The sequence below is a fragment of the Zingiber officinale genome, chromosome 9A (genome assembly GCF_018446385.1).
Source record: "Zingiber officinale cultivar Zhangliang chromosome 9A, Zo_v1.1, whole genome shotgun sequence".
NCBI classification, from domain to species: Eukaryota; Viridiplantae; Streptophyta; class Magnoliopsida; order Zingiberales; family Zingiberaceae; genus Zingiber; species Zingiber officinale.
In genome coordinates, this window is record NC_056002.1 from 1,674,691 (window position 1) to 1,692,369 (window position 17,679).

Below are 17,679 nucleotides of genomic sequence, written 5' to 3' on the forward strand. Positions count from 1 at the left end.
TCTCGGTCCCTATCGTAGCCTCTTATTTATAGAGTACTATACCCACCTTCTATACCCACCTAAAGGGGGCCGGCCAAGCTAGCTTGGGAATCAAGCTAGGGCCGGCCTAGGTATAAAATTGGGTGGCCGACCCTAGTTTGAACCCAAGCTAGTGGGGGCCGGCCAAATTAAATTAAAAAGGGATTTTAATTTTAATTTTTATTATGTGGAAGAAATAATTTATTAAAGAGAATTAAAATTAAAATATCTCTCTTGTAAAAGATTAAAGAAAGAGATTAAATCTCTTTCCTTATTTGTAGATTGGTGAGATATTTTATTTTCTCTTTAAAATTATCCACATGTTGATAAAATTAAAATTATAGAAATTTCTTTTTATCAACCATGAAGAGATTTTTAAAGAGAAATTTTATTTTTAAAATTTTCGGAAACAAATTAGGAAGTTTTAATTTGTTGATTAAAACTTGTCTAATTTATTTCCTCTTGATGTGGCCGGCCATTAGAGATTAATTGGGGAAATATTATTTTATTTTTCTCAATTAAATCATGTCAAGGGAATTAAGGAAATTTTATTGTAATTAAATTTCCTAATTTGCCTAGGCCAAGGAATATAAAAGAAGGGGTGAGGGTGCCTTCACAAGTGACAACCTCTATTATTTTCTCTCCCTCTTTTCCTTGGTGTTGTGGCCGGCCATCATCTCTCCTCTTCCTCTTTGTGGTGGCCGAAACTCTCTATTGGTTGGAGCTCTTGTGGAGGCCGGATACTACTTGGAGAAGAAGAAGAAGAAGGAGAGAAAGCTTGCATCTCTTGGAGCTTGGTTGGTGTTTTTCTTCTTCCTTGGAGAAGCTTTATTTTTTATGGCCGAACCTAGCTAGGAGGAGAAGAAGGTGATTGGTGGTTTCTCATCTCAGAAGATCGTTGCCCACACAACGTCCGAGGTTAGAAGAGGAATACGGTAGAAGATCAAGAGGTCTTTCTAGAAGGTATAACTAGTAATTTTTCTTTTCTGCATCATGCTAGTTATTTATGGAAATAATACCAAATACAAGAGGCTTACGATTCTAGAATTTCGAATATGTTTTTCGATGTTGTGTTCTTTTATTTTTTTCTTTTCCTTGTGATTTGATTGTTCTTTTCAGTTAACCTAAAGTTATTTTAGGAAATTAAATATTAGCTTTCTATAAAAGGTTTTGTCTAGTCGGTGGTGGTTGCTCCCATATCCAAGAAGGCCATGTGCCTCGCCACGTCAGTATTGGGAACCGATTATGGAAATTAATATTTAATGGAATTAATAACTTAAGGTGATTTGGTCGAACGTGTTAAGTTCCGCAGGAGACCCAAGTCAAAACCTAAAAGAACGAATAGATTAATTTTTGGATCAAACGTGTTAAGTTCCGCAGGTAATCCAAAATTTAATTTAAAAGAACACATGGTAGCTAGGAAAAGGTTCAGACCTTTGTACAAAATTTTTGTACAGTGGAACCTCTAGGTTTTCCGAGTAGCAACCAACAATTGGTATCAGAGCTAGGGTTTTGCCTCTGTGTATTTGGTATTAGGTTAATTATGCACATGTCATACATAATTTAGGCAGGTTAATAGTAGGATGTGCTAACTTTGTGGATGCAGGATCCAACTATTATGGCTTATAGTTTTATGTGTGTGATTGAACCCTTGGACATGTCAAGGGCATTTATATGTGTGTGCATGATTGTATTATAAAATACAGCAGGAGCTGTATTTAGTTTTATTAGGATTTTATTTTTGATCTAGATACATGTACATTCCTTTTATGGAATATAGGATCAAAATTGTAAAATTCTATTTATGTCGCGGATCGAATCTTGCAAAGCGTGGAACCTTCTAAGGACCGAGGCGCAGCGGAACAAGGAGCAAGATGGATGCGACTAGACCCGATGGCGGTGGCCAAATATGGCAGCAACTTGGGATGACAACACACGGAGGACAACTAGAGATAAAAGCCATAATAGTTGAAAATTAGATTTTCTATTTATTGCTTTTATATTGTCATGTGCATGTTAGTTTACAAGTTTAGTAGGCTAGCATAGTTAAAATTCCTCATTAATAAATAACTAAGTAGGAGAGGGATTTTTAAGTAAATCCCATGGTCTCCATTATTGGTTTGTAAGTGATGCAAACAACAGCTGGCTCGTTTGTTTCTTGGTGTGGCCTGCCATCATCATCATCATCTACCTCACTTCCTTTTTGTGGTGGGAATTTAAAGGCGTGTGATCTTCCCCAACGGAAGGGGCATAATCTTATTAATGGACTTAGTGTCAAGTAATGGTATACGCTTAGACACATCTAATAGTATCCTCCCCATCGGAGTCATTGTTATTATTTGTGTGACCAAATGAAACCAACTATTAATTTGTCATAAAACTAGGTTGACAAGATAATAAAATTAAAGGGTTAAAACCCCTCTTACAAATGATTGATTTTGTATACGTCCACACTAACGTGGCATACAAAATTAACGGTGTTTGAGATAATTTTATTTGTCATAAAGTTACGTTGACAAGATAGTTAATGGGTAAAACCCTCCTCTTACAAATGTTGATTTTGTATACGTCCACACTAACGTGGCATGCAAAATTCACGGTGTTTTGAGGTGTTGGTAAATTTAAATAGTATTGTTAGAGGAATCAATATTATTTTAAATTTAGAAGTCTTGACCAAATATTTGATTAAAGATAGACCAGCTATTAATTTTATTCGTCATAAAGCAAGGTTGACGAGATAATAAAATTAAATGATAAAATTTCCTCTTTGAATTTGTATACGTCCACACTAATGTGGCATACAAAATTCATGGGGATTTTTAAGGAGTTGGTCTTAACCAAATATTTTTGTGATTCTTAGGATGATGGTCAATCCCTAGCTGATATACTTTAGGATAGACTTAGTGGTCCCAATTATAATTGATTGGAAATAGGATTTGGACATTAAGGTAGACTGTTCTCTTAGAACTAAGAACAATAAAGGTGTATTTTATTCATTAGTTGAAACATGTTTAGTGGTGTTATCTACCAGAACCTGGAGTGTAGATACAGATGCCATTAATCATGTCCGCAATTCATTGCAGGGTTCCAGGAAACCCGACAACTAAATGAAAATAAAAACACCGTCCACATGGGCACTGCTGTAAAAATGGTAGCTGTGGCAGTGGGAGATGTTTATCTTTTGATAAGAATAAAACATGGATTTTTGAGTAATTGTCTTTACGCACCAAGTTTAGAAAGAACTAGTTTTCAGTTTCTAAACTATTCAAAGAACATGATATTCGCCTCTTTTAATTAAGAAAAAGAGAGAAGTTATCTGTTCTGGTACGTTGGTTGGCAATTTATAAATCCAATAACTCTCACGATGCAACAAATGGAAATTAGTAACACATCTTCTAACTTTAAGAGAAAGTAACCTTCGGAAATGAACCAATTATATCTTTGGCATCTAAGGCTAGGTTATATTAACTTGAGTATGATTCATTGGTAGCTGATGAACTTTTGGGTTCATTAGTAGTGGAAATCTTTCCAACCTGCGAGTCTTACTTGGAAGGAAAAATAACCAAGAAGCTTTCAAGTCTAAGGAGTATGGAGTCAAAGATATGTTGAAATTGGTTCATTCTGATTTGTGTGATCCTATGACTATCCAAGCAAGAGGTTGTTTCAAATATTTCATCTATTTTATAGACAACTATTTGATATACGGATACATTCACTGGAGGTTGTTTTTTTTATAACTGTGTGGATGGTTTTATTTTTGTTTGATATATATACCAGCCGTGTTGGCTGATGAGTGTGAGCCCTGAGGGCTATGTATATAAGTTTTAGATTGTCATGCACCCGTACAGGGGGGATGCTGCCGAAATTTCTTCTGGCATGGACTACCTGGGGCGTGACAGGATTATTGGAAATGTGAATGGAATAAAGAGGCGGAGACGAAGAGACTCTATTATGTATGAGTTTTTAGTCCCACATTAGAAGTTTCTTGGCTTTATTGTTGATTTAAATTATGACACATGCATTGATATTGTAAACATATCTATGGGGAGAGACTCTCACGCGTGGGTGTGTACGGGTGGATGCAAATCCACTAACGACATCGATATCTTAGTCAGCGAATTATCTTTTTGATTCGGCGATTGACTCTCAATTCAAATACGTACCACATCAACTCGGACCACCGGAAGTTTGGAAGAACCAGCTCTACAGCCTGAAATTATTCGCTCAAGTTATCTTAACAGATAAATTAGAATTAATTTTATATAATTTTAATTTAATCATTTTTCCTAGATTGTTGAACTAGAAATATGCCTTTATGATATTCTCTCGTATTAGTTGGAACACTATTTATATATAAAAAAGATAATCCTAGTTAGTTTCATTGATTATCTCTGAGGTGATCGGTCCGGTCTCACGGAAGTTTTCCATCGATCACCAGGGTAAATCGGGAAGCACACGCGACGACCTACCCAGAAATCCAGCATCCTTTGGTTACGCCCCCTATTTGGAGGAAAAATTCTTACAAATACGTCGTAGTTGAGATTCAAACTATGTATGTCTTGGTGATAATCTGGATATCTTATCGCGGTACCATGACACTGGGGACAGTTGGAACACTATTTGAGTGTTATAGGAGGGAGGAGGGTGGAGGGAGGGAAATTGATAATTAATAATAAGATTAGACTGATTAAATTTTAGTCAAATTCAATATAAATTCATAATTTATTCATCGTATAACCGTGCATTGATAAACTCAGATAATATCTTTTATGCGTTCAATAGAAAGAGGCATTATTGCCATCTTTTCTGTTTTATCTGATTATATCCTTCAGTTTTTGTAATATCTAACAATTGTGCCCACCATTCCACATCAATCACCAAACAAAAGCCACATTATCTCAGCGGTCTCACCATTTAGCAATGCGTCTTCTAGAACAACTTAACTATAGGTGGATTCTGAAGAACATTAACATTGCAAACAAATTATGAAGAACACAGATAAACTGTTTAGTCAAATTCTGAAGTATTTAAATCAGAATTTCAGATAGCAACTCTGTTCTATAAGTCTCTGCAAGGTTCTGGCCACTTTTTACTGTGAATTCAGTATTCCTTTTGTGGACAAAGCAGGACTGAGGCTTCTTATCGAGGACTCAAAGCCTCTGCTCCTTAGTGGGTTGTCTTCTCGAACTGATATCACACAGTGGCTCTGTCATTAAGGTTGCAGTCGTTGAGGATTAAGGGCCATTTTTCCTATTGGGATGTTGAGCTGCTTCATCTATCAATTCATCATCAAGACTTTTAAAGTGAAATCTAGAGAAAGGAGATGCATTACAGCGGGAACGCAGAAACTCTGAAGATTAGATTGAGAGTGGGAAGAACATAGAGCAACAGCATGCAACGCGCATGGTCTGCCAACCGCACTCTCCGTCGATCTATCTCTATAAATTCCGACCGAATTTCCCAGCTTCCTTCCATCTCCGCATCGCAAATGGCCACTACCACTTCTAGATTAGTATTTCCGCTCGTCTTGCTTTTACTCAGCATCGCTGCATGCTCTGCCTCTAGATTTCTCTTCGCAGAGCCGATTCCATATGGCACTGACCACGGCGTTGGCTATGGCGGTGGAGGCGGCGATGGTTCCGGTGCTGGTTATGGCTCCGGCGCCGCAGGGGGGAAGGCGCTGGCTTCGGAAGCGGCGGCGGTGCTGGTTATGGAGAAGGTGGTAAGCATGGAGGTTGGTTTGGTGGTGGACGTGGAGGCGGATCTGGAGCTGGGAATGGAGGAGCCACCTGGGGAGAGTATGATGATTTGGGAGGCCATGGAGGCGGGTACGCTACTGGCAGAGGGAGCGGCGGTGGCGTAGGCTATGGAGCCGGGGGTGAGCATGGGGCTGGTTACGGCGGTGGCGCTGCGCTGGTTACGGTGCCGGTGGTTATGGTGCAGGCGCCGGCCAGGGCGGGGGTGGTGGGAGTGCAATTGGAGAAGGCGGAGAACACGGTGCAGGATATGGAAGTGGCTCCGGGAGTGGGACTGGTGGTGGATACGGTGCTGGAGGAGGGCACGGCAGTGGAGGGGGTGGAGGCGGCCATGGCAGTGGTGGTGGGAGTGCAATCGGAGAAGGCGGAGGTCACGGTAGCGGCGCCGGGAGTGGGGCTGGCTGCGGTTACGGCACCGGAGGAACGAGCGGAGGTGCGGGCGGTGGAGGAGGCGGCGGAGAGCACGGTGCAGGCGCAGGTAGAGAGGCTGGCTGCCGATACGGTGCTGGCAGAGCGCACGGAGGTGCGGCCAGTGGAGGCAGCGCCGGCCGTGGCGGCGGCGGCGGGAGTGCAATCGGTGAAGGCAGAGAGCACGGCGCAGGATACGAAAGCGGCGCCGGGAGTGGCGCTGGCGGAGGATACGGCGCCGTGGGAGAGCACGGAGGTGGTACGGGAGGGGGTGGCGGCGCCGGATGAGCAGGAGCTTATGGAAGCGGTACTGGCGACGGCTATGGCGGTGCGGTTGGTTATGAAGGTGGCCCAGGCGGCGGCTCAAGAATTGGAGGATACGGCCGAACCGGTGGTTACGGGGGCGGCGCCGACGTTGGTTCTGGTGCCGTTAACGGCTACGGTGGCGGCTACACACCATGAGTTGCTGGACGAAGAAAAAATCGCCAAATTAATAAGCAACGTAATAAATAATGCTAATTAATTGCAGCGTCAATTGAGTTATATCGTATGTGTAATATACTATACTTAATGTCGCATGACTATTACGCCTTTGGTCATATAATATCAAAATATATCTCCTCGGATGGATATAATGATTAATATATGAAATGTTATGATCATGATATTTAAAATTCGAATCATAAAATGAAGGTAAATAAATTTATTTTCTCGATATTGACCCTAAATAGATTGACGAAGAATATATTCATCTTTTATCGTGATATAATATCAAAATATTGTAAGGGTTCGGCCATCCAAAATAACAACAAACTAACTATAAAATAATAATAAAGAAGCTTCGGCGGCCATCCAAAATAATAATAATGCTTCGGCTAGCTGCTGCCCGGTTCCCACGCGACGCAAACAGAGCCGTCAACACAAGCACCGGTCACCTTGCTTGTGTGACCGTATCTCTTACACATTTTCATTATAAAGAGAAGATGAATTACACCACAGTTGTCGCTCGCCGCCTCTTCCATTTCTCCAACAATCTATGGATTCATCACGCAACCAATTGCTGGGAATCAACAAGCACAGCAAGCAAATCCGCAAGCCGTCGCCGCCGCCTCCTCCGCCGCCTCGCCCTCCGCCTCCGCAGATCTACAACATCTGCAAGAACGACTTCCGGGCGGTCGTCCAGCAGCTCACCGGCTCGCCCTCCCGCGACTACCTCCACCCCCAGCCGCGGCCTCCCAGCTCCCGCCTCCTCAAGATCCGCCCGCCTCCGCTCTCCCCACCGCCGCCTCCTCCTAACCCTAACCCCCGTGCGCCGGCGTGGACCGGCTCCCCCGTCTCCGCCTACATGAGCTACCTCGAGAGCTCCCTCCTTGGCCCCGCCTCCTCCTCTCGCCATCCTCCCACGCCGCCCTTTCCCTCCCCACGATCCCTCGCGCTGCCATCGCCGAGAGGGATAATGAGTCCGAACGCGTTCCTTCCCCCTCCGCCCACCTCGCCTCTTCTCTCTCCGAGTGGATACCTGAACCTCTTATCTCCCAAGTCGCCGTATCCCCTGATTTCTCCGGGGTTCCAGTACCCTCCGCCGCTTCTCTTCTCTCCGTTGCCGCATCCGGAAACGTCGGGAGCTGGAACATGGCGCGGCCTTCAGGAACCGCCGTCTCCCGGGCTCTTCTTCCCCCAATCACCCTCGGGTTTCTTCCCAAGTCGGAGCCCCAGATGAAGGGATAAGGATACGCCGTAGCGGCCGGGAGCATGTTCTACTGCGCCTTCCCTTCTGCCCAGCATTTGTTGGTGCTAAAAATTCAATTTTTTTAAAATATATAGTTCTTGTTCTTTACTGGTCCATCTTTCTTGGAGGAAGATGAAGGAATTGCTGAAATTGTGACAGGCGAAGTTGTAGGTAGTATATTACTTTAGTTTCTCTGTTTCTGGCTTCTCAAGTTAAATGTTTCCTGTATTTAGCTTTCATGAATTGCCTCAAGTTAAATGATTCCTATGCGATTCAGCTGGATGAACTGCAATGCCCTTTCTGCTCCACAACTGTTCAGTAAAGAGGTCAATGTAAAGTAAAACGATCGCCGTTTGCTCTGCTCATAATGTTTGCTCATTTATCATAAAATGATATCAATAAAAGAATGCTAATATTTTATAGGGTTTTTGGTGTGGTAGAGTTGGTAAACGTGTAGAATTTGAATTCGTCAGTCCATATCTGCATTGATCTTTTTTCATTCCACATGCTGATTCATTTCGAGATAAACTGGATGCATTTCAATTCGACACTTTTTCTTCAGTTAGGCGCTGCCTCACCTGCAAGCTTTTTGGACTTTTCCATAAATACGTCCGTCTAAGTCTTTTTCCAGCTTGTTATGTTTCTATCTTGAAGAAAAGTTGATGTGACTTTCATTTTTGTAGATATTAAGTGTTAGAGTTACGCGACTTATACTAAGTGTTGCCTCAAATTAAATTTTTTAATTTGATGAGAATGGTGAAATGAATTATCTCTTTTAGAATTATTGATTTTCTGTTATTTATACATGTGTATGTATGAATTTTATTGGGATTTTTATCAAATAAAATAATAATCAATTTAATATATTTTTTCCCTCTCGAAATTATTATCGAAAAATGATAAAAAATAATAATGATACAATTATCTTTTATAAGTTTTCTCGTATCTTGACTTTTGGTCAAGATAGTTAAATGTTATTTTTTAATTATAAGAACATAAAATACTACTCTATAGAAAACACAAGGACTAAAAATATTTAGCTTTTTTAAAATGACAACCAAGAAATCATGCACTAAGAATTAAGCTTCTTCCATTATCACTGTAGTATAAATAACAGGCTCAAATTACTCATAATGCTGAGTCGTCTCTTATGGTTCATTTATGCTTTTTCAAATTTGTAAATAAATTATTCATGAATAATATGCATAAATAAAATCCATATCGATATAGAAAATGAATAAAGAAAATTTTAAAATAAATAAATAAATTTTATTATCAATTAAATAACCAATCTAATAAATTTAAAAATATAAAATTTTGATGTAAATTTTAATTGAAAGTGATAACGTATAATTAAATTCAAATTCAAATTAAATTTAAGTTTATTAAAAGGAAATCAAATAAGTTTGAATAATTATTTTAGCCACGTGTAGGGGTGTAATAGCTCTTGAATATTTGAGTTGACTCGTTTATAATTGAACCGAGTGCGAATTTTATTTAACGAATATATTCATGGTTCACGAGTTTATTCGAACTTTTATCGAGTTTAAACGAGTTTAATAAATATAAATTATAAATATAAATATTTATTAAAAATTAAATTATATATTTAGTGAAAATAATATTCTTATTAAAATTTATAATTTTATTATAATAAATAAATTTAATATATTTGTCTATATTTTTCATAAGTAAAGCGTAAAATATATAAATTCAATATCAAAACTATTATTTTTTCATTTAAAAGTTGATTTATAAATTTACCAACGAATATGTTCACAAGCAAAAGAGTCGAGTATTATGAAGCTTGAGCTTGATTTGTTTATCTTAACGAGTCTCTTTAAACGAGTTCGAACGAATTTTTTTCGAATCGAGTTTCAAATAACTTACAAGCAGCTTAATTCATTTACACTCCTAGCAACTTGATTAATATTAAATTCGATAAATTAGGAAGTATAGACGATCTATATATCCTCTAGACCGTTATAAATAATTCAAATTTCTTAAATATAATATTTAATGAGATTATTAGATTAATTATTGCTTTCGGACCAAAAAAATATTTTTTTTTTAAAAAAATGAAGTCACCTTCTTGTTTTTCATGGACAAGGCCCATGGGCCTATAAAGTAATAAATTTTTAATCAAAATCTGATTGAGTGAGAATAAAAATAATAATGTCTTACCTCTAATATAATATATTAAATAATAAGCATGAAAATAAAAAATTAAATTTTTATTGATTAAGTATTAAATATATTACAATTTTAAAAATAGATAGTAATTATTATTTTGATATTTAAATAATTTTTAATTAAAATTTAATTATATACTAAGGAAAAAATTAAGAGGTATTTTAGCCACAAAAAAAAAACTGACGTTTATGGCCCGCAAATTAAAGCATACAAAAGCAACTTATAAGCAGATATTACTACTCTTATACGGGGGTGGTTTTGATAATAACAAAAATTCAGATAGTTTAGAAGCTAATGTAACATGGGCGGAGTGAAATTTCCCCAACCTATATAATTCTATCATCCTCACGGCGACCGGCCCTGAAATCCCGGTATTTCCTCCGCCGCCGCGCAATTACGGAGCTTCGCCAATGTCTTCTTCCTCTGCCGTGACCTTGGTCCCAAGACGGCGTAAGGAAGAGGCATCTTTGCTCTCATCGCCGCCCCAAATCTCTAATTCCACCCAAAATCCCGTCGTTCCCCTCCCAGAAGCAACAATCGTCGCCGGATCTGACCAAGAAAAGAGAACAGGAGAGTTCGAAGACCGATCCCTATCGTTCGAGATCGGTGGTTCCAATCCTGATGTTCTCGAAGGCCTCGAAGAAGCCATGCGGAGGTTGTGGGAGCTGAGGATTAGTGAGCAAGAATCGAAGCTGTCGGAGGAAGATATAATACTTAATGACCAGATGCAAGAGGATGAGGTAATCATCTTTTTTCTATACGCCTGAATAATTCAGGTTTCAGACTTTCAGGAGTGCAAGAGGCCGAGTAATCCTGTTTGATCAAAGTTCAGTGGTCAAACTCATTCTCCCATGTGATAAGATTGCTTTAATTTGTATCTTTCTCACTTGGGAACTTTATCTTAATGGTTTCTATATCAGTGAAATACATCAAATTTGGCTTCGCAGCATGAATCATTTTGATGAATGTTTGAATTGCAAATCATGAATCGTAAGGTTCATGTAAAAAAACATAACATAGGTTGATTTTTTTTTTATCTTACTTCAAATAGATTTTACATCCTAAAATTTGTATGATAATGTAATACCGTATTTAATAGATGATTAGTGAAGTAAGAAGATCATGATCCTTAACAAGAAATGTAGGTTCATCTTTCACTTTGATAAAAAAATTACAAAAATATCATCTTGTTTCGTTTATTTAGAGTTGAAATGTAATGGTCAATAAGATAACTTACTGTTGACTAGTGACCAATAGGATAATCATGTTCATTCCACCCTAATTGTCAACTTTGAGTTTTGTTGGCAATTTACTCGAAAATAAATGAATTGTATAATATCTGCAAGTTCCATTTTTTTTGGTCTTAGTGCATTATCTTGAGATGAGTAAGTGGAATAGATCAAAGTTGGTTTTCTTAATCTTATCTTGGTTTTTTCTGTGCAGGTGTTGGCTCTGGAAGCAATATATGGGGACAATGTTATTATCTTAGATAGAAAAGATGGTTTAAGATGCTTCCAGGTTTGGTTTATAGTTTTTTTCCATATAGAATTAGATAACTTTTGGGAGTTGATCATTGGATGCTTGTTATGCAGATCCATGTACTTTATGAACTTCCCAATGACATCAAAGTGTCTATGGAGCTCCATTCTTCTACCACAAAGGTAAACTATGGATCACGAAGTCTAACTGGGAGGACTGAGAACAATGATTCTCCTGAATTTGTGTACACTTACAATGTCCAATATTTGCCACCTCTGCTGTTGACTTGTTTATTACCTAAATCATATCCTAGCCATCATCCTCCCTACTTCACCATCATGGTTGATTGGTTGGACTCCCAGAAAATTGCAAATCTTTGTCAGAAGATGGATGCCATATGGATGGAGCAACCAGGGCAAGAAATTATGTATCAGTGGGTAGATTGGTTGCAAAACTGTTCTCTTTCGTACCTTGGGTTTGATGATGGTATTGTGTTAGGTCAATGTAATATGCCAGATTCTAAAGATAAACGTGCCATTTCTGGAAATGTCCGACCTGAGTTGATAATTTCTTCTATGATTGGCTATGATAAGAAGAAATGCAATCAATCTTTTCTTAGCAATCTTCATCAATGCGTTATCTGCTTTAATGAGTGTGCAGGTAAGCAACTTCCTTTTTTCAATGCTTTATTTTTTTCCCAGCTCATGCAATTTGTTAGTTCGTTAGTGACCCCCTTGAAGTCTTCTTTGGCATTTGATGATGTTGGGGTTATGTTTTTATTTAAAATAATAATAAAATTACTGTTACTAGGAATTAAATTTCCTAGTATTTTAGCTGTTTTTATGCACTGTTAGCTACACAAACATTGGTGGATATGGTCATTTCCTCTAAATATTAGCTGTACTAAACCTTATATGATCAACCAAGATACTATAGCACCAGTCCAAACGGGTGTGGTGATGAACTGCACTATTGTTGCTCTTTATTTTTCTTGTATTTTCTTTCACCAATTTGTCTTTAATCAAACGCATTACGCATTGTCACCTATATCTCCATAACCGGTCTTCATGGTTTATGTATAGATGATTTATGTTTCTTTGCTATTTTAGCATGTAAAGATTCATTAGCTGAATTTTCTTTTCCACATTCTTTTTTTTGCATACGAATTTAGTTTTACAGAATTTTCTTTGCTTAATATTAGGTACAAGTTTTATCAAACTTCCTTGTCAACATTTCTTTTGCTGCAAGTGCATGGAAACTTATTGCAGCATGCATGTGAAGGAGGGTACTGTAACCAAGATGCTGTGTCCTGATGCAAAATGTGGAGGTATTTTTCCTCCAGGTTTGTTGAAACAATTGCTTGGAACTGAAGCCTATGAACGTTGGGAATCATTGATGTTGCAGAAGACATTGGACTCTATGACAGATGTAGTCTATTGTCCTCGATGTGAGACTGCATGCTTGGAAGATGAGGAGCATGATGCTCAGTGTTCAAAATGTTTCTTCAGCTTTTGCTCTCTTTGCAGAGAACGGCGTCATGTTGGAGTGGAATGCATGACACCAGAAGCAAAGCTACAAATTCTACAGGTACTCTGACATCAGACAATAGTGATAACTTGGTAAATTGGTCATAATAAATTTCCACTTTCTGATACATGTGTTAAAAATAGTGCAGAAATATTTTGAAGAATATAGCTTTTCATAGTTCATTTATTATTAGCTCACCCAATATCAGTTAAAGATTTTTATTGAACACTCTTATACCAACCTATTTTTTTGTAAATTAATTGGGCTTTGGATATTGTTGAACTTTTGGCAATTTCTATTCTTGCATTTATAATGGTCGTGGTCCTTGAAGAAAGTTTCTCTACTTGTGTTGTTTACAGGCACGCCAGAACTCATCCCATCTTACAGGAAGCCAATTACAGAAGGAGCGTGAGATGATAAATGAGATCCTCAGTGTTAGGGAAGCCCTTCGTGATGCTAAACAATGCCCAACTTGCAAGATGGCAATCTCTAAGACCGAAGGATGCAATAAGATGGTGTGCCAGAACTGTGGGCAATATTTCTGCTACCGCTGTAACAAGGCAATTGACGGCTATGACCATTTCAGGTGAGTTGTCAGTGTAACCAAGGTTACTTCCATCTATTTGTTCAGTGTTAATGCTAGCAATTCCTTAATATCCAAGAGGAGCATGTGAATTGTTTCCGCAAGAGGAGATTGAACGATGGGAGATGCATATGAACGTGAGGCAGGTGGTGGGTCAGATACAAGCTGAACTATTGGTAAATCAAAACGGTCATCCGTGTCCAACATGTCGTCAAGCTAATGCAAAGGTGTAATAATTATAATGTGATTTCTGATTTGGTGAATATCTATTAAAAAATTATCTAACAAATTCTTCCTTTCCCCTCCAAAGCAGGTGGGTAATAACAATCACATCTTCTGCTGGGCTTGCCAAAATCATTTCTGCGCTTTGTGCCGAAAACCTGTGAAGAGAAGTGCTGAGCATTTCGGACCCAAAGGTTGCAAACAACACACTGCAGATCCTTGACGCCAGTGCAATTGTTAAAGGAATCTAATCCATACAATGCAATTTCACCCAGCCAAATAATTGAGAGAGGGCACTGAGTATACCAGATGAAGGGAATTGAGACGGAAAACAATCTACTGTGTGCAATGTAAATTTAGTGTATCGGAGTGTTTTGTTTATTGTTATATTGTAATTGGATTTCAGAATAATAAAAAGATAGTGGAATCAGTGTGTGGAATTCGTTGATATTTGCATCTTAAACCCTTATTCTTTCATTTCTCGTGTTGTATCTTTTATTGTGACTATAGTCTCTAGACATGCCTGGACTTCCATTACTCTCCAGTGACTTCCCCCATCTTTAGCAGGTTTTATCATTCTTAAACAGTTTGAAAATCTGCTATTTGAATGTAGAAGAACTAGAAAATGTTCCTTCCGTTTCACTTTGCAACATGACATATTTTTGCTACTTGATGCAATCTACCTGCAAACGTATTATAATAGTCTTGATAATTTGTTAGGATCAACAAACTGTTAGGGTAGGATTTTCGGGTCTATTGGTTGCAACAAACTGAAACATTTCTGTATTATCTTTTGAATTAGGCATCTCTTACTGAAATCTTTGCTGGTGCAATTGAATCGATACGTGCTATGTATATAAGTACAAGAACTGATGCTAATTGCTATTACATTGAATAACACTCTTTCTTCAGTTTTACAATTACTTGTGCTGCAATTTTTCAGAAACTAGTCAAGCTTTTCCTCCTAAGTAATTGCAATTGGTAATGAAGATAATTCATTAGCAATTTTTCAGAATTGATGTTTGTATCATTCATGTTCTCAAGTTTAATTTGTATATATCCAATCCAATTGTATCGTTTCCAATACCAATTAGTAGGCATTTTCTATCTAAATCTGAGGTGATTCATTGTTGGCTAAAAGATTTCAACTTAAAGTTTTGCTGATAAATCGACTTATGGCTACTGCATGAATTATACAATAACATTTGGATCTTGCAACAAAGAACAATCAACCAAACACTTTGTTGAATTTATATGATTTCTTACTTGTTTTTTGTTGCTTCATATAAATGCTTGAGTTTTACATATTGCATGTGTTTGTTCATTGATCATTTGACGGCATCTGTGGTCACCAGCCCTTCCAAGCTTAATCAATACTGTCGATGGGGATGGAGACAAAGACGATGAGAGTGATGATAGGCCTCTTCTAATTGACTAGATTTTAGTACTTCGTCCACAAATACATTAAGCTATGCTGACTTGCAGGATGCATATCTTGTTCTCCTTGTCTAAGATTGCTAGAATATGTTCATAACCTTGCATCATTCTAGAAACTACATTTTAGTGTCATGAAGTGGAATGAAAAGTAGCATTGGATTGATGATTGCAGAATGTTTGATACCTCGTGACAGATAACATGAGATGAGATTCAATCAATCAAAATAGGGTCACTAGAGTTCCGACCATCACCACCTAGACAGGGAAGATCTGGAGCGTCCCCACGCAAAATCTGCACTTTGAAATGCATCTTCTCCTTATCCATCAATTCGAACACGCATCCATCTCCCATGTGCATATCATTATCGACAACAAAAGCTCTCCATCCACTACGTCTGAAATATTTGTTGTCTTTGTGATAGACATAGTGAACCTCCCACATCTTATCTCCACAAAACAAGAGTGCACGAGCAGAATCTTTTGGCATATGATGGGAGAATTGCTTCGGAATGGACTGTACATTAAAGTAAAAAAAAAGGTATTAGTTACATTTGAAATGCTTCGTTCATGTGGGCTAGAAAATTTCTTCACATAAGACCTGGACAAGCATAAGCATGTGTTCTAATATCATCATTAAGCAAATGCAAGCATCAATGAAGAGAAAGAACTCATAATGAATTCACATAGAAAAAGGTATGAATGGTAGATTGCTGGGAAAGAACCGAATACTCTTTTACCATATCAATTCATTGACAAGTTTGACAGATAGTATAAGTTTGGCAACACTGAAGTTCAAATACTTCAGAAAAAAAATGAAGCACCATATTTTTAGATAGCAGATATCTACCACTCACATTAGATATATTGAACATATACACTTGGGAAAGTATGACATACCCAAACAAAATAAATAAATAAATAAAGGTTTATTATGAACATTATCGAACAAATAGATGCCTTTATAAGATTACTGTTTAACTTCAATAAGCACCCAAGTCAAATAAAAAAAGAATACCGTCTTGAATTAACAATATTTTCATCATAGGGAAATGTAGTGCTTTGTAGGAGAATTGTTTGAGTAACCAATTGCAAGTCCTAAGGAAGCAAAAGCTAACCAGTTATCTGAGCAACTACAGTTCAAGTGAATGGGTGTGAAGTGAAGAGTCTTGTTTGATGTATTGCATCAACAATGATAAATATAGAAGTCATACCAGTCTGTAATCATGGACATCATAGCGCGACAAAGTACGTGTGAAATATGGATTTCCTGAAAGTGGAACAATTTCTCTTTGCCGGGCAAACATTGACGTTACTACAATGTTTTCTTCAATTTTTCACTTGTTCTTGTCCTGCATCGACCACTTTTAAGTATTAACATGAAACAGCATGAAGTTTCCTGACTATCAAACTCGGAAAAACTACATGGAAAAACATGGAGAATAGAGCCTTGAAATAAAGATAAGCATCAAACTACCAGGACGACTCAACGAAACTCAATTGATCAGATTTTGTTCAGGCAAAGTGATGCAACATAAAGACTAGCCGTATTTGAACATTCAATGCTTCACCGAGCTACAAAAATATGCAAGGAAGACAGAATCATGGTACATTTCCAACGAATTACAGATTTATAGATTTCATACTCACAGGAAAGCTCCCTCCAAGAACAACAAACTATAATAGAACAGCAGCGAGAAATACTCACATACATCGATTCCCCCGAAACATTCCTTCGTTAGCGTAGCAATTTCCAAACCACATTGAAAAGATTAAACTTTAGGAATGTTCTCACAAGAACAACCGATAACGAGATTCGAAGCCATTCGTTTTTCACCCGAAAAAGAAAAAAAAAAAAAGACGATGAACAGCTGAATAAAATGAAAAAAAAAAAAAGAAAGAGATCGGGATTTAGAAACCCTAAATAAAAAATTCCAACAAACGCATCGCTCAGAAGACAACGGAATCGAAGTCTCACCGTTGTGCTCGGAGAGGAGGAAGCAGTTCACGTGGGTGGGAGATCAGATGCAAAGACTTCGATGATAAGGAAAGGGAGAAGACGAGAAGTCGCTAATCTTTTGCTCGGAATCGAAAATCCGCAGTTCCCTCGCTTCTACAGATCTACTTCTGCCGGTTCCTTAAACCCTAAATTCTAAATCATAGCCCATTAAAATAATTGTGCGATTTATTTTTAACGGACTTAAATTTGATTACAAGTTCTACCTTCATTCGTTAGATATATTCGAATTCTCAATTTAAATTCGTTTTTATTTTATTATTTAAAACTGTTATTATTCAGTTTAATAATTTAAATTTATTTTTTTTATTTA

General features: G+C 37.8%; 3 protein-coding genes and 1 pseudogene across 6 annotated transcripts; 2 read left to right on the plus strand and 2 right to left on the minus strand.

Annotated features, from left to right (window-relative positions):
- Positions 1-6,181: 6,181 nt before the first annotated feature.
- On the minus strand, positions 6,182-7,204 carry LOC122021465 (annotated as a pseudogene).
- LOC122020559 (protein HAIKU1-like) lies at positions 7,061-8,160 on the plus strand. The gene has a single exon (XM_042578535.1). It carries the CDS (start codon positions 7,219-7,221, stop codon positions 7,900-7,902), a length of 684 nt encoding a protein of 227 aa, XP_042434469.1. The 5' UTR covers positions 7,061-7,218; the 3' UTR covers positions 7,903-8,160.
- A 2,280-nt stretch (positions 8,161-10,440) lies between these two features.
- On the plus strand, positions 10,441-14,363 carry LOC122020893 (E3 ubiquitin-protein ligase RNF14-like). The gene is made up of 7 exons (XM_042578930.1): positions 10,441-10,844; positions 11,548-11,622; positions 11,697-12,243; positions 12,785-13,170; positions 13,470-13,696; positions 13,773-13,920; positions 14,007-14,363. The coding sequence occupies exons 1-7, from the start codon at positions 10,515-10,517 to the stop codon at positions 14,136-14,138; spliced, it is 1,845 nt and encodes a 614-aa protein (XP_042434864.1). The 5' UTR covers positions 10,441-10,514; the 3' UTR covers positions 14,139-14,363.
- Positions 14,364-15,070: 707 nt separating this feature from the next.
- Positions 15,071-17,557, minus strand: LOC122018695 (B3 domain-containing protein Os04g0386900-like). Of its 4 annotated transcripts, XR_006121871.1 has the most exons (5): positions 17,328-17,557; positions 17,058-17,082; positions 16,564-16,701; positions 15,537-15,866; positions 15,071-15,461 (listed from the first exon to the last, which is right to left on the minus strand). XR_006121871.1 is itself a non-coding variant. In XM_042576096.1 (3 exons), the coding sequence occupies exons 2-3, from the start codon at positions 16,654-16,656 to the stop codon at positions 15,564-15,566; spliced, it is 396 nt and encodes a 131-aa protein (XP_042432030.1). In that variant the 5' UTR covers positions 16,657-16,701; positions 17,328-17,555; the 3' UTR covers positions 15,490-15,563. The 4 variants fall into 4 exon arrangements, 1 of the variants encoding a protein (XP_042432030.1); XR_006121870.1 differs by lacking the exon at positions 17,058-17,082 and having other exon boundaries at positions 15,071-15,450; positions 17,328-17,556; XR_006121869.1 differs by lacking the exon at positions 17,058-17,082 and having other exon boundaries at positions 17,328-17,555.
- Between the last annotated feature and the right edge of the window lie 122 nt (positions 17,558-17,679).